The sequence below is a fragment of the Prionailurus viverrinus genome, chromosome A1, assembly GCF_022837055.1.
Source record: "Prionailurus viverrinus isolate Anna chromosome A1, UM_Priviv_1.0, whole genome shotgun sequence".
NCBI classification, from domain to species: Eukaryota; Metazoa; Chordata; class Mammalia; order Carnivora; family Felidae; genus Prionailurus; species Prionailurus viverrinus.
Genome location: NC_062561.1, coordinates 181,825,662 through 181,839,143, shown reverse-complemented (window position 1 = coordinate 181,839,143; position 13,482 = coordinate 181,825,662). Strand labels below are relative to the sequence as shown.

The 13,482-nt window shown below is 42.9% G+C and overlaps 1 protein-coding gene across 3 annotated transcripts in view; it reads left to right on the top strand.

Moving 5' to 3' along the window:
- The window catches only part of TENM2 (teneurin transmembrane protein 2), a 944,724-nt gene that overhangs the window by 852,688 nt on the left and 78,554 nt on the right, over nt 1-13,482 (top strand). For all 3 annotated transcript variants that reach the window (XM_047877002.1, XM_047876993.1, XM_047877010.1), the window contains 3 exons: nt 5,007-5,217; nt 9,505-9,624; nt 12,962-13,223. In XM_047877002.1, the coding sequence (XP_047732958.1) occupies nt 5,007-5,217; nt 9,505-9,624; nt 12,962-13,223 (593 nt within the window). The remainder of the gene's footprint in view (nt 1-5,006; nt 5,218-9,504; nt 9,625-12,961; nt 13,224-13,482) is intronic.

The following is a 13,482-nucleotide window of genomic DNA, read 5'->3' as shown; positions in this document are numbered from 1 at the left end:
GGCTGGAAACAGCTGGCACAAACTTGTAGCCAGCCCAGAAGGCAAGTGCCACCTTGTGCCAATGGTAAACAGCTGAATGGGGGCTTTGAATCTCACAGATAAATAGTGTGGTCCCCAGCAGCCTGCAGTGCAGGGAATAAATCCCCAGGTATCTCGTTTCTCATGTTGATTCCTTTTAGAAGCTCATTTTAACCAACCAGATTCTTTCCCAACTGTAGGAGTAGACAAGCCTACAAAGGTAATTAAATCTCACGGCCACCCATACTTCCAGAGTTCATGGGTGTTCACTGCCCTGTCTTCACACTCCCTTTGGGAAAGAAACATCACCTCCTCCTGATAATGAAGAAGACAAAGAGTAATGATCTCACTGGTTGCCTTTTCCTACTTTTTATCCAAAATTCCTTCGTAGCCACTTGTATAACTTACTCAGCTTCTCAGAGCCTCAGTTTCCAACTTTATAGAGTGGATGATGGCGTGATAATGGGCGTAACACACAGTTAACAGAGTAGTCACTGTACCAGGCACTGTTCTAAGTACTATATGTGTAATAACTGCTTTAATCCTCCAAACTGTGCTTTCTAACATCATTGTCATCAGTTCATTTTGTACACGAGGAAACTGAGGTGCAGAGCGGTTACTAGCCCAGGGTCAGCAGATAGGGTACCTGATCTGAGAGTCAAACCCAGACAGCCTGATCCAGACTATGCAGCTTAAGGGTTATATTATTCTGCTCTGTGGGGTTATGTGAGGATTTAAATCAAGGATATGTGCAAATCTCGTTCCACCCATAGCATTTATTCATACTGTCCATTTACCTATTGCTATTTAGAAACATAGCATTTTTGACAGGATTCAACCTACCCATAGCAAATACCAGTGAATGACTCTAATAGGGGATATTAATTTCATTTATAACCATGTCTGGTTTTTAATTTTTTTAACTTTTTTTTTTCATTTTTGAGAGACAGAGACGGAACATGAGCAGGAGAGGGTCAGAAAGAGAGGGAGACACCGAATTGGAAGCAGGCTCTGAACTATCAGCACAGAGTCTGATGCAGGGCTCAACAAACCGTGATATCATGACCTGAGCTAAAGTTGGACATTTAACCAACTGAGCCACTCAGGTGCCCTGCCATGTCTGGTTTTTATAAACTGAAAAAGTTGAAAACTTTGCAGGGTTTCTGGTTATAGTTCATTGAACACAAACTATGCCGAACTGATGTGTGTGTGTGTGTGTGTGTGTGTGTGCGTATCTGTTCATTTATTCCCCATCACAGCACCCTATGCTATATGCATTATTATAACTCAGTTTTACAGGCAAAGAAATTAAAGTTTGGCAAGATTGGTTATCTAAGCTTACACAACCGAGGACTAGAGGAGATGAGCTTCAATCCCAAATCTGTCTGATTCCAGAGGCCAGGAACCTCCCTCTGATGCTGTGTAGACTTTTTGGGTTTTTACTTTAGGAATTCTAATTCAAAGGAATCAATTTAGCATCAACCTGATTTTTGCTTCACGTTGCCAGACCTGTTATGGAAGACTCTCTGATTTTCTTTATCAAAAGCAGTAAAAAGAATGCCTCCCACATTGTTCCCAGAAAGTTTCTCCACATCCATATTTCTCTGAAATGGCCATTGCAATTAGCGTATGACATACACACGTGGAATATAGCCAGAGCTGTGATTTAGCATGCATCCTGACAGAAAGCACCTAGATAATTCTCCATGGCCACATCTCACAGAGTGAAGTAAATGAGGACCCATTAGGCAAACGTGGGACACTGCTGTGGGGCCTGCTCAGGATGGCCTGGGTCATTTTCCCAAAACGCTGAGTCAGAATTGGGCCCTTTTTGAGGTCTCTGCACACCTCTTTCGCCACCCTCACTGGGTAAAAGCCCACCAGACAAACAAGTAGGTGGATAAATAAAGAAAGAAATCGGCCAATGTCACGGGAGGGCTGTGCTGCTCTCGCGCCCCTTTTGAATAGAGACGCTGGCAGCCTCTCGGGTCCTGAACTGGCAATTCAGGACAGTTTGATTGCCTGCTTGATTGTTTGCAAGATAACTGCAAGATTGTCAGTGACAGGGTAATTTACTGAAGATTGCCATGTCAGACTCCATGCAAGGGGCTTGCTGGCATAAAGATGCGGCTCTCATGACTGACAGGCCGCTGGGAGATAGCAGTGCCAATTTAAAGTTCACAGTGTCGTTTGAAAGTGTTCGGCAGCAGCAGCCCATAATCATGCAACATGATGAGGTCATTACAGGAATAACGTATGCTCACACTTAATAACCGATAGAACCCCAAATGCACAATCTCTGGAGCAGTTCAATGCAAACATGTAGGAGGAAATCATTTCTATCCTTTTTTTTCTTTTTTTAGCATTTGCCATCTGCGATTGCTGATGTGTTTATGGGACATCTCCTGCCAGACAGGCCCTTAAATAAAAAGCCAAGAATCGACAAAACAGTAGGGAAATTTGAGGTCCACCCTTTGGAAGAAGTTGCAAGTCCAGAATGAGTGGCAGACTAGCAGGGGTTGGGGAGAAAAGTGTTGAGTGCTTAATAGAAAAACTGTCCCAGGTTATTATTTGAGCCTGATGAGGTTCTCAACCTGGTTAGATGGAAGGGGTGGTAAATCGGATAGGGGGTAGGAGATGTTCCCAGCTTCAGGAGGGAAAGACCACCAGAGACAGATGGAACTTCTAATGGGAAGAGGCCAGTGGCCTTAAAGAAATCTATAGTGCTACTAACAGTGTGTTTTTTCTCACCTGCGAAGTTTCTGTAGCTGCTGAATGAAGCACTACCAACCTATCTCAGCAGGATAATTTTAAATCCAAAGCAGGCATTCCGTGGTGGATTCCTTCTGTCTGGTGGAGGCGGTCCACGGAAGGTGATGTTAAAGGCAGAATGCTATGCGTTTTTTCTTTTCTTTTTCTTATTCTGCCAGTGGCTATGGGATCCACTATACGATCTGAACATAGGTCTGTGATGGTGCTCCAGCATCATCCTGCTGCTGAGATACAATTCTCTGGCCCCATTTCTTGGGTATGAGATTTGTGAGGCTCTAGGGAGCACCTGATTCAGCCAGCATATCAGGCAGAGGTGTTCAGAGCCTTGATTTCGAAAGTCTCTAAATTTAAAGTGTGTGCGCCTGCTCACCCTCCTGGGTCTGCATTTCTAGGAAATTCTGTAAATCTAAATGTGTTACGAGGCACTGAAGCCACATTTGCCCATGTGGAAAATGAGAGGCTAGTTTTAGTAATTTAAAGCCAAGCAAAACACACAACCTCCTAATTTGTTTGTTTGCTAAAAAGAAAGTAATGCATTAAAATAATTGTACATTAATTGCTAAATTACAGTGGAACTTCGGTGAAATTACATATTTCAATTTTGTTAGCAGAACCAAATGAAAAGAGTAATGCCAAAAAATTACATTGTAGTAAATTTAAAGCATGCAGCCAGGCCTCTGATTCAGTGTTCCAGTACAAGTGTCTGTCAAGTCCCAGCCCAGGGTTTGAGTACATGTTTCCATGATGTTAATTATGGCCCCAAAGTGTCTTGCTATCAAATCTGGGAGGTGCAAGCAAGTTATTCCCCAATCTTCTCCACTGTGTGTTCAGTCAATTCCCAGCAGAGTGAATAAGGGTTGGCCAACTAATCCATTCTAATAGGGAATTCCAAAGAGCAAACACTACCCGAAACATTCCCATGCTCAGCCCTAACACGCGTGTGAAGAATGGGAAACAGTCATTTATTCATTCAACAAACCTTTGTTGAATACCCAATTCTGTGGCTGGCACTAAGTAAGGCATGAATGTAGAAATGAATAAGACACTGTTATTCTCTTCAAAGAGCTCATTTTCCAGACAGGAAAGCAAGCACACAGAGATAATTGATTCTAGCCCAAGGAAGTTGGCATTAACAAAGGTTTCTAAAATTTATTGTGCATTAGAATCACCGGGCAAGCATGGGTGAAAGGCAGATCCCAGGACCTGTTCCTGGAGGCTCTCCCTGGGAAGCTCGGGAATAGACCCTTGAGACCCATGGGATTTTGATGCAGTACCATTCTTTGAGAAACTGTGATTCAGGGATACACAGAGCAGGAGTACCATAACCTAGTCAGAGGCATCACCAGGAAGGCTTCCTAGAAGAGGTGCCCATACCTAGTCTGGGTTGTAAAAGATGAGTCGCATCTGTTTCCCCACTGTACTGTCAGCTTCTTAAGGACCAACCCCATCATTCTTTGTTCTTCATACCATGTTGCATTTCCAGAACATGGATGGCACTCAAATATTTGTTGAATGGTACATGAATGATAAGAAACAGCCCAGGAAAGGGATGTAGGGCCAAGGACCTAGTAAATCAGGATGTTCAAAGTGTTACGGGTGTGTAGCAAGGTGGCACCAGAAACGATCGGGTGAACTGATAGCTTACTTTCTTGGTGCTGGAACCAAAGCCATTTTTCCACATTTCCCAGAAAATGCAAAACTCACCCACCCAGTTGTCACACTGGTCAGCAGTACCTTCCCTGTCTGACAAGGAGCAGAGATGGAACATTTTTCTCCATTAAACTGAGATTTAAGGAATCCCATGCATTTTGATGATTTGTGCACCCAATTAGCACAAGGCCCTGAGAACTGGCTATGGGTAATTTTTAGTGCTGCTCTATCCAAAAGCAAAATATTTGGTTTTATTTCCAACCACTCAAATATACTTGCTCATAACAGAAAAAGTAGAAATCCTAGCAAAGTATAATAAAGAAGAAGGAGAGAAACACACTAATCTATTACCTGGGGATAATCATTTGTCCACATTTTCAATTATTTCCTTTCAGTCTTTTATTTTCTATGCATATATACTGGAATTAAACTAGACTTGTTGTGTGAAACCTGCCACTTCAAGCCCTTGGGAAGGGTTGATGCTGTTCATGACAAAGGTGTTAGCATCTCTCAGCAGCTTTGTGTTGTGCAATGCACTGACCCTGGCTCTCCCTCTGCCCTTCCAGATGGCCTGGTGGATTGCCTGGACCCTGACTGCTGCCTGCAGTCCGCCTGTCAGAACAGCCTGCTCTGCCGAGGGTCCCGGGACCCCCTGGACATCATTCAGCAGGGCCAGACAGACTCGCCTGCCGTGAAGTCCTTCTATGACCGCATCAAGCTCTTGGCAGGCAAAGACAGCACCCACATCATTCCTGGAGACAACCCCTTCAATAGCAGGTGGGCACCCTTCTGTCCACACAGACCCCAAGGTGGCTGGTTGCCTCCCTATCAGAGCAGGAAGAGGTGCTCCCATTTTTCCATGGGCCCAGTTGGCCTGGAAACTACCCCATGAGGGCAGCTCCTTGCTCTGGTTCACAGAAGGCCCCTTGCTCTCTATGGGTCAGATCCAGAGCAGAGTCCTCATCTGTCTGTAGGATTTGGCCACCTTCAACCTAGAACCTGCTGGAGACACCTGTTGATTGTCTGGTTTTTAGATCATTTTTATAATCTATTATTTTACAACATTTCATTACTTTATCTCTCTTTATAAAATACCTCTGGTAGTGGCTTTTGTTTGATCATCACTGAAATACTTCATTCAATAGAGTATTTTTGAAAGCAATTATTAACTTAATAACATAGCTTATCATTTCTGGCACCTTAGAGCCAAGATAATGCCAGTGGCTAGAATTTATTGAGCACTTATGAGCCAGACACTTTATATAGACCATCTCTAATCTGCACAGCAACCCCATCAATTGCATCTGCTAACTGCCTACTTTGGGCAAGATGTCATGCTGGGGCATGTTACCCCTCTTTGCACAATGATAGAGTTTCTCTTATGTTTACTTTTGCTCTCAGTTGCTAATTTGAGACTTATGAATATTCTAGGAGCAAATTCTAGATTTATTATATAGTAAGTTTGGCCCTTCCTCCCAGGACAAGTTAGAACTGTACACCCAGAGAGGAGAGCCAGGGGGAAGAGTTGGCTTTGAGACATCCCATCCCCTTCTCCCTTCTAGGCACTGTTTCTGATTCTGGAGGTAAGAGAAAGGATAGGAGAGGCAGGGGACTTCTTACGGTCTGCCTACATATCACAGATCTTGCTCTTGGTGGGTCTGGGTCCAGATGTCGATGGTATGTGCAGATGTGAAGATGGCAGGCGTAGTCTTCTTGGGGATATCTGTCTCATCTCTATGCTCCTTTCTGTAGAAAAGTAAGAATGGATGGCTGGGTCCTCTTTCATGAAGCCTCTAGGAACCTTGAACTTGAGTGGGGCACTTCTGGCCTCCTCACCCCACTAACTATCCTTCTCATGCCATTCTTCTCTTAGTTCCCTTTATCCTACTTCATTCTGGGGAGGCCCAGAAGCAACTCAGGAAGTACGCTGCCCAAGCAGCCTTCCAGCCAGCAAATAAAATACCTGCTCTCACTTCTTACAGGAGCCCCTAGCTTTATAAATGATTCTCTTGGTGCCCCCACCTTAGACTTTGGGGAGGAAGCATCAGCAGGTCATGACTCAGACTCTGCTTCTCCCTGGGAGAGCCTGGCAAAGGTGGGATGGGGAGGTAAGGAATAATGGTACAGCCAGTTAATTCTACAACCCCTTAGAACTCTCTGGGAAGTTGTGCAGCCCCACTTCCTGACAGCTCTTTTAATATGAGGGCTCTTGGGCTAGCAAGGTCACATTGGGCTAGCAACTTTAGCCTCTCTCTGTCCTAGTTTTACTAAAAAGAAAAAAAAAATCATCTCAGCCCTCTTCTATTTCAGCCCTGGCACCCCTCTAGCCGTGTCATATTAGACAACTTATTTAACCTTATAAACTTCATTTTCTTGATTGATAAAATTAGAATAATACTATAGAATATACTCACACAGTTATATTATTACCTTAATACAAGAACCCCTCAAAAATAAAAAGAAACCATAAATATCTGATCAAAAAAGTACTTGCTTATTAAATCCTAGTTCTTGGACAGGGATTCTACAGGTATATTTCCCTTAATTATGAACATAATTCCTGTTGCCCAAGAGTCCTGAATGGCCCTAGCACCAGGCCATAAGCATTTCACTATAGTTTACATACAGTTTGCTAATACTGTAAATGCATCTTTCCAAAGCCCATGCTCTGTTCAGTTTCCTATTAACATTTCATTTTTTCTACCCTAAATCCAGTAATTTCCTGTTATTCTCCTTTTTGTCCCTTAAAATTCAATTTTATCCTCCTCACCAAAGTTAACACTTCCAGAAGGCACCTTGAGCCACAGCCAAGATGCAGAAGAGGAGGTAAGGACTCCAGAATATTTGTGGACCATAGCAGCCCCGGAGATCTGGGCAAAAGAAACTTGCTTTAGAGAAAGCTTCTCTGATGCTTTGAAAGTAGCAATAAATAGCACCACCCAAATGAGCCCACACTCCAGCATGTTGGTGTAGATACATAATTCGGAAATACAAAATGTAACTCCAAGACATAGGTTGAAGCTCACCAAGCATGTGAATTTTAGCGTATTATCCTCTGACCAAAAAAAAAAAAAAAAAAAAAAAAAAAAACGAAGGAGAAGGCTAGGAGTAAAAAAGAAGTTAATTCAAGACTTCTAAGAAGGCGTTTCCCCAAGATAATGGCATACAAAAATAACTAAAATGCCTTGACTCCACCACTATAATTTATAGAGCAGATCTCACTATCTAGATAATGTGATAATTGTTACACATCAATAATCATAAATAGAAACGAACTGATAGCATGTCTCAGCTGAGTCTTTTCTGTGAATTGTCTGCCTGGAAACGATATGAAGCCAGCAACAATGAGGAACTAGGAAAATAGAGAGTAGGAAGCCTAGGCAACCAGGCCCCTTTTATTCCTGTGGTGCTCTGTAAAGTCTTATGCTATAGGAACGATTTAAAATAAATAACAGTTGTGTAAAAAAAAGGAGGGGAAAAAACCCACTGTGAGATGTACTCCCAGCTTTGTTTTCTCATCATAAACACTTTGTACCTTGTGGTCATCAACACACATCGATTTTAAAATCGTGCCTTGGAAGGCATGAAAGAAATCTTAGTCTGCACTAAGATAAGGAAATGGAATTGAACAAAAGAATTATTTTCATAATTTAGTTTTCCACTTTCAAAAGCCTCTGGCATTATGGTTGGAACCAGCTAAAAATGGGATGCATTTGTCAGGCAGCCAGTAGCAGACAATTAGAGCTGTCAGTGGAACAGTCTAAACCCTCATGAGATCATCAAAGGGTTGGAGTTGAACCGTGGCAGGGGCTGGGGGTAGTTATTGCTAATAAAAAGAGAGGTGCCAGGAGAAAGCATTCCTCCATGCCTGCATCCCACCTGAGATAGCAGAAGTAAGTGCAATCCAAAAATCAAACAGACTTGGACAAGATTCTGGCAAAGAATAGGTCAGCTTGATTACCTAGCCCAGAAATTGGGAGTATGTCCAGGAACCTGGAAACCTGAGAACCTCTCTGCCTTTGTCAAATTGCCCAGTGGCTTGAAGGCTAACAATATAGCTGCAGACCTGCCTAATAGGCTGGAGACTCAGTGCAAAAATGGAAGTTCTCAGTAACCCATTTCTCTATGAAGTCAAGAAAATTTAGGTAAGAGGAGGCATGTGCATTCTCCCTGTATGGATTTTGAGAGGACTGTTGTGGCATCTCTCTTGCTTTAGGGGATTTCCCAGACGTTGCTTGTTGATACTGTCATTCTTGCAAAAGTTCTAGTTACTATGATCTGGAGAGAGGACAGCTTTCTCTGACAGTGGAAAAAAAGTTGAGGGGGATTTCAACCACCCCTGCCCCTGCCCCACCAAGATAGCAGGAATTTGATATAAGAGAAATATAGTTACATGGAAGTCAGAACCCAGGATAGTTCTACCAGAAAAAAATACGTAAAGCTCCAATACTCTCTTTTCCTCAGGCTGTCATGGATTGTGAGAAATTTTGCTCTTAAAGAGCAGCAAAAAAACAATGTATGTATATGTCCCAGCCCCATAAAAAAACACCTCTGTGCACTTCTCTCCATTCCCTCTGACATCCCAGCCTGGAGGAGAAGAGTAACATTGCCTTTCTCCAAGACCAAAAAAGGAAATGAGTAGCCAGATGGGGAAGCTCTCACCCGAGTATAATACTCTCTGTGCCAGACTAAGGCACAAGCGCGAGTGATGAGGGCAGCCTGAAGCTCGGGCCAAACAAAAGCCAAATGATGTCAAGAAATGGAGCAAGGCCAAGGGTAGAGGGAATGTGCACAGGAGACCCCATTGGCCAGCCAAGTGACTAGAGATGCTTCCCGTGGATTTCACTCCAACATGTCATCAGCTCTGTTCCTCAAGGAAAGCAAGCGTTAAGACCTCTCCATGAGGTGTGATTATGTGAATCCAGAAATTAATGTTGAGAGTCTTCTTACCTTAGCAACCAGATGAGGATGGGTGGAGAGAATGGCAAGATGGAAGAACTTGACATGCCCCCTTGTCTTATTTTCCTGTGTGTGGCTCAAGACTTGTGTTTCTTTTTCTCTCAGCTTGGTTTCTCTCATTCGAGGCCAAGTAGTAACTACAGATGGGACTCCTCTGGTTGGTGTGAATGTGTCTTTTGTCAAGTACCCAAAATATGGCTACACCATCACCCGCCAAGATGGCACGTAAGTATCTTTGTGGGGTTCTACCTACTCAGAACTGAGGATGCAGGCAAAAAGACAGATCATGCTATTGGCTTAGAACCACATGGCTTCCCCTTGTGGACTATAGTGACCACCAGGCAAGACCCCTAGTGTGGATCCCCCCAAATACATTTTTTTGCTTTGTGGTATAGTATCTAACATGAAAAACAAATAGAAGGGCCAGCCTGTCCAAGGCTGCCAATAACCATCATTCTCCCTTTTTCCCTGTCAGGTAAATACTTTTCTGTGTGTGTACATGTACTGGGATTGCAGCTAGGGGAGGGCAGATTCTAGAAATAAAAAGGCAAATTGGCTCTTGGAAATTCTCTCCTATTTTAAATCAAAGTCAGTGCAGGGTGACAAGCATCCACATGACATAGTGTCCTGTGGTGAACCCCTTCTGCTTTCATCTGTGGCTTTAGGAGCTGTGTTGTTTTTGTGCCTGTTTTGAGGGGGTGGGATGTAATCAGAAAAGTCTAATTAAATACATTTAGCTGTCACCCTGCTGTGTGAAGGAGGCAACCTTTTCCTATTATCTTCTGATTGGAAACATGCACCCGTGCAGCCCCCACCAAGATGAAAGCTATGTTATTTCCTTAATCCACTGGGCATGGAGTTGAAATTTAAAGAAGAAGAAGAAGGAGGAGGAGGAGGAGGAGGAGGAGGGGGAGGAGGAGGAGGAGAGGAAGAGGAAGAGGAAGAGGAAGAAGAAGAAGAAGAGGAAGAAGAAGAAGAAGAAGAAAAGAAATCTATGAGATGGGGAAATCACTCAACCACCCTGGGCTAAAAAAAAAAAAAACAAACAAACAAATAAACAAAAAACCCAAGCCCTTAAACTATTGCATTCTATTCCAAATGTAAAAGAAGATGGTTGCTGTAAATCTGATGTAACACTTTTTCCATAAAACTGCAGTCTGCAAAATCATGGACATAGCATGTGGATAAGAACTATGAGTCTTGCCTTTCTCTGGTGAAGAGTCAGGCCTTACTTTCTAATGCTCTAAGGTAGCCTTGCTGGTAGTTTCAAAATTTACCAGCTGACAATAGCCCTATTCTCATATTCCCACCTCTGAAACCCAAAGAAGACATCTGATGATTTCCATCAAAATCTCAGTATTCACAAACTTTCTGATATCTCATACATTTCTGTAGTCAAATCTAACTATTTTAAAGCATTAGGACGGTGACTATGTAATACGCAGAACTACCTCGGCCCTTGTTCATTCTTAGAAGCCAGTGTTCCCACTCTGCACAGTCCTATGACAATACAGAGGACATTTCTAAGTCCTTGGCCTGCTGCCTGTCCCTACCTTATGCTGCCCCATCCTTCTGAGCTGCTTCTTGACTAATTACAGCCCAGACCCACTTCCCATATCATCTATCCAACCTTCAGGATTAGTGATTTCTTCAGCTTGTTCAGGTTGCAAAGCCCTGGAAGTAACAGGATGTATTTGGGAATGCTCTGAGGAATTATACAATCTGTCATATAGTGGGGTGTCCCACAGACATTGATGATTTGGTTCTTTCATACCAATTTCACATCAAAACATTTGACTCTCTTCTGCATCCTATACCCATCCTATCCCCAGCAGTATGCATTCCCCAAAATAAATAGACAAACAAGTTCATGTAATAAATTGTTGTGCCATACATGCTCTGATATTCACCTTAATGTTCATGTGCTTCTTGCTCATTCATTTTTGTCTGTTAAAAAAAAACACCAAAGCAAACAACCAAAAAATGAAACAAACAAAAAACACCAAAAGTATTACCCAAATTGGGTGAAGCCAAGTGGGTCTGTATATTTGCACTGAGTTTTTACTATGATCCAGGAGCTCTGTTAACTGCTGGAAATTCTGAAGTGAACAGAAAAGCACTACTTCCCTCAAACAGTTGAGATCTTGATGGAGGAATAAAACTCAAAATTGGGAGACTTCTCTCCATTAACCTCCTTCTTTTCTGTTAATTGGGAAAGAACTACCTTTATTTTACCTTACTAGCAATATACCTTTGTTCAGCTCTCGAAAAACAAACAGGAATAAGGTTTAAGGACAATTATCAAAGGGATGCCAGGGTGGCTCAGGTTAAGCATCTGCCTCTTAATTTCAGCTCAGGTCGTGGTCTCACAGTTCTTGAGATCAAGCCCTCATGTGGGGCTCTGCACTGAGAGCTCCGGTCTCACGGTTATTCAGATCAAGCCCTCATGTGGGGCTCTGCACTGACAGCAGGGAACCTGCTTGTGATTCTCTCTCTCTCTCTCTCTCTCTCTCTCTCTCTCTCTCCCTCTGCCTCCCCCACTCATGCTCTACCCCTCTCTCAAAATAAACTTTAAAAAAATATATCAGAAACAGGCCAAAATGGATGAAGGGGTCAAAAGTATAAAGTTATAAAATAAATAAATCCTGCAGATGTAATGTACAGTATGGAGACTATAGTTAATAATATTGTATTGCATATTGAAAGTTGCTAAGAGAATCTTAAAAGTTTTCATTGCAAGAAAAAAATTGTAACTATGTGTAGTGATAGATGTTAACTAGACTTCTTGTGGCCATCATTTTGTACCTTATGCATATATCAAACCATTATGTTGTACTACACCTGAAACTAATATGTCAACTGTATCTCAAAAATTAAGCCTCTATGAAATATATATATATATATATATATATATATATATATGTAAATATAAAACAGCCCAGGTAGATAAGAAGAAAGCCCCTCCCATGACTTAGCATTCATTGATCATTATAACTCTACTATGTATTGAATACTTGTATCAACCTAGCATGATGCTAAGTGCTTTACAGCAGGGGTGGAGAAACATTTTCTGTAAAGGGCCAGATAGTAAATATTTTAGGATTTGCATGCCATATGGTTTCTGTTACAACTACTCAGCTCTGCCTTTGTAGCACAAAATCAGCTGGAGAAGATAAGTAAACAAATCGGCATGGCTGTACTCCAATGAAACTTTTGTTTGCCAAAACAGGTGGCGGGCTGGATTTAGCTCATGGGCTTAGTTTGCTGACCCCTGCTCTGCAGTCGTCACATTTCATTCTCTCAGCCATACTGTGAAGTTGGTATAATTAGTCCCAATTCGCAGATGAAGACACTGGGGCTCAGAGAGGGTTGGTAACTTTCACAGAATCACAGGACAAGTCATTGATAGAGATTGTATTTTAACTCAGACCATCTGCCTTCAAAGCCCATGTTCATCTCTCGTGTGCTCTGCCCCTCCTACTGCCCTCAGGTGCACAGTTCAGAGCCCCTGCCTTGTCTAAAGCTAAGTTCATTCCTAAGAGCCCACTTGCCCCCTCTTCAGGTTTGACCTGATTGCCAATGGGGGTGCCTCCTTGACCCTGCACTTCGAGCGAGCCCCATTCATGAGCCAGGAGCGCACCGTGTGGCTGCCATGGAATAGCTTTTACGCCATGGACACCCTGGTAATGAAGACTGAGGAGAACTCCATCCCCAGCTGTGACCTCAGTGGCTTTGTCCGACCAGATCCAATCATCATCTCCTCCCCGCTGTCCACTTTCTTCAGCGCCGCCCCTGGGCAGAATCCCATCGTGCCTGAGACCCAGGTAGGAATGGCAGGTACTAGGGTAGGTCTCTTCAAATCCTACCCTAACCCAAACAGGCTGGCCAACTTCCTCTCACCATATCTCACTCTCTGGGTGGGCCAGAGACTAATATTAAGGGAGAGAGACAAAAAGTAGGAACACAATAGAATTTATGGCCACTGGAGAGACAACTGAATCTCTCCTATATCTTCCAGATGTTTCCAGATAGTCATTCAAGACTTTGGCAGTCAACGGAGCTTTTAATAAAATAAAAAAAAAC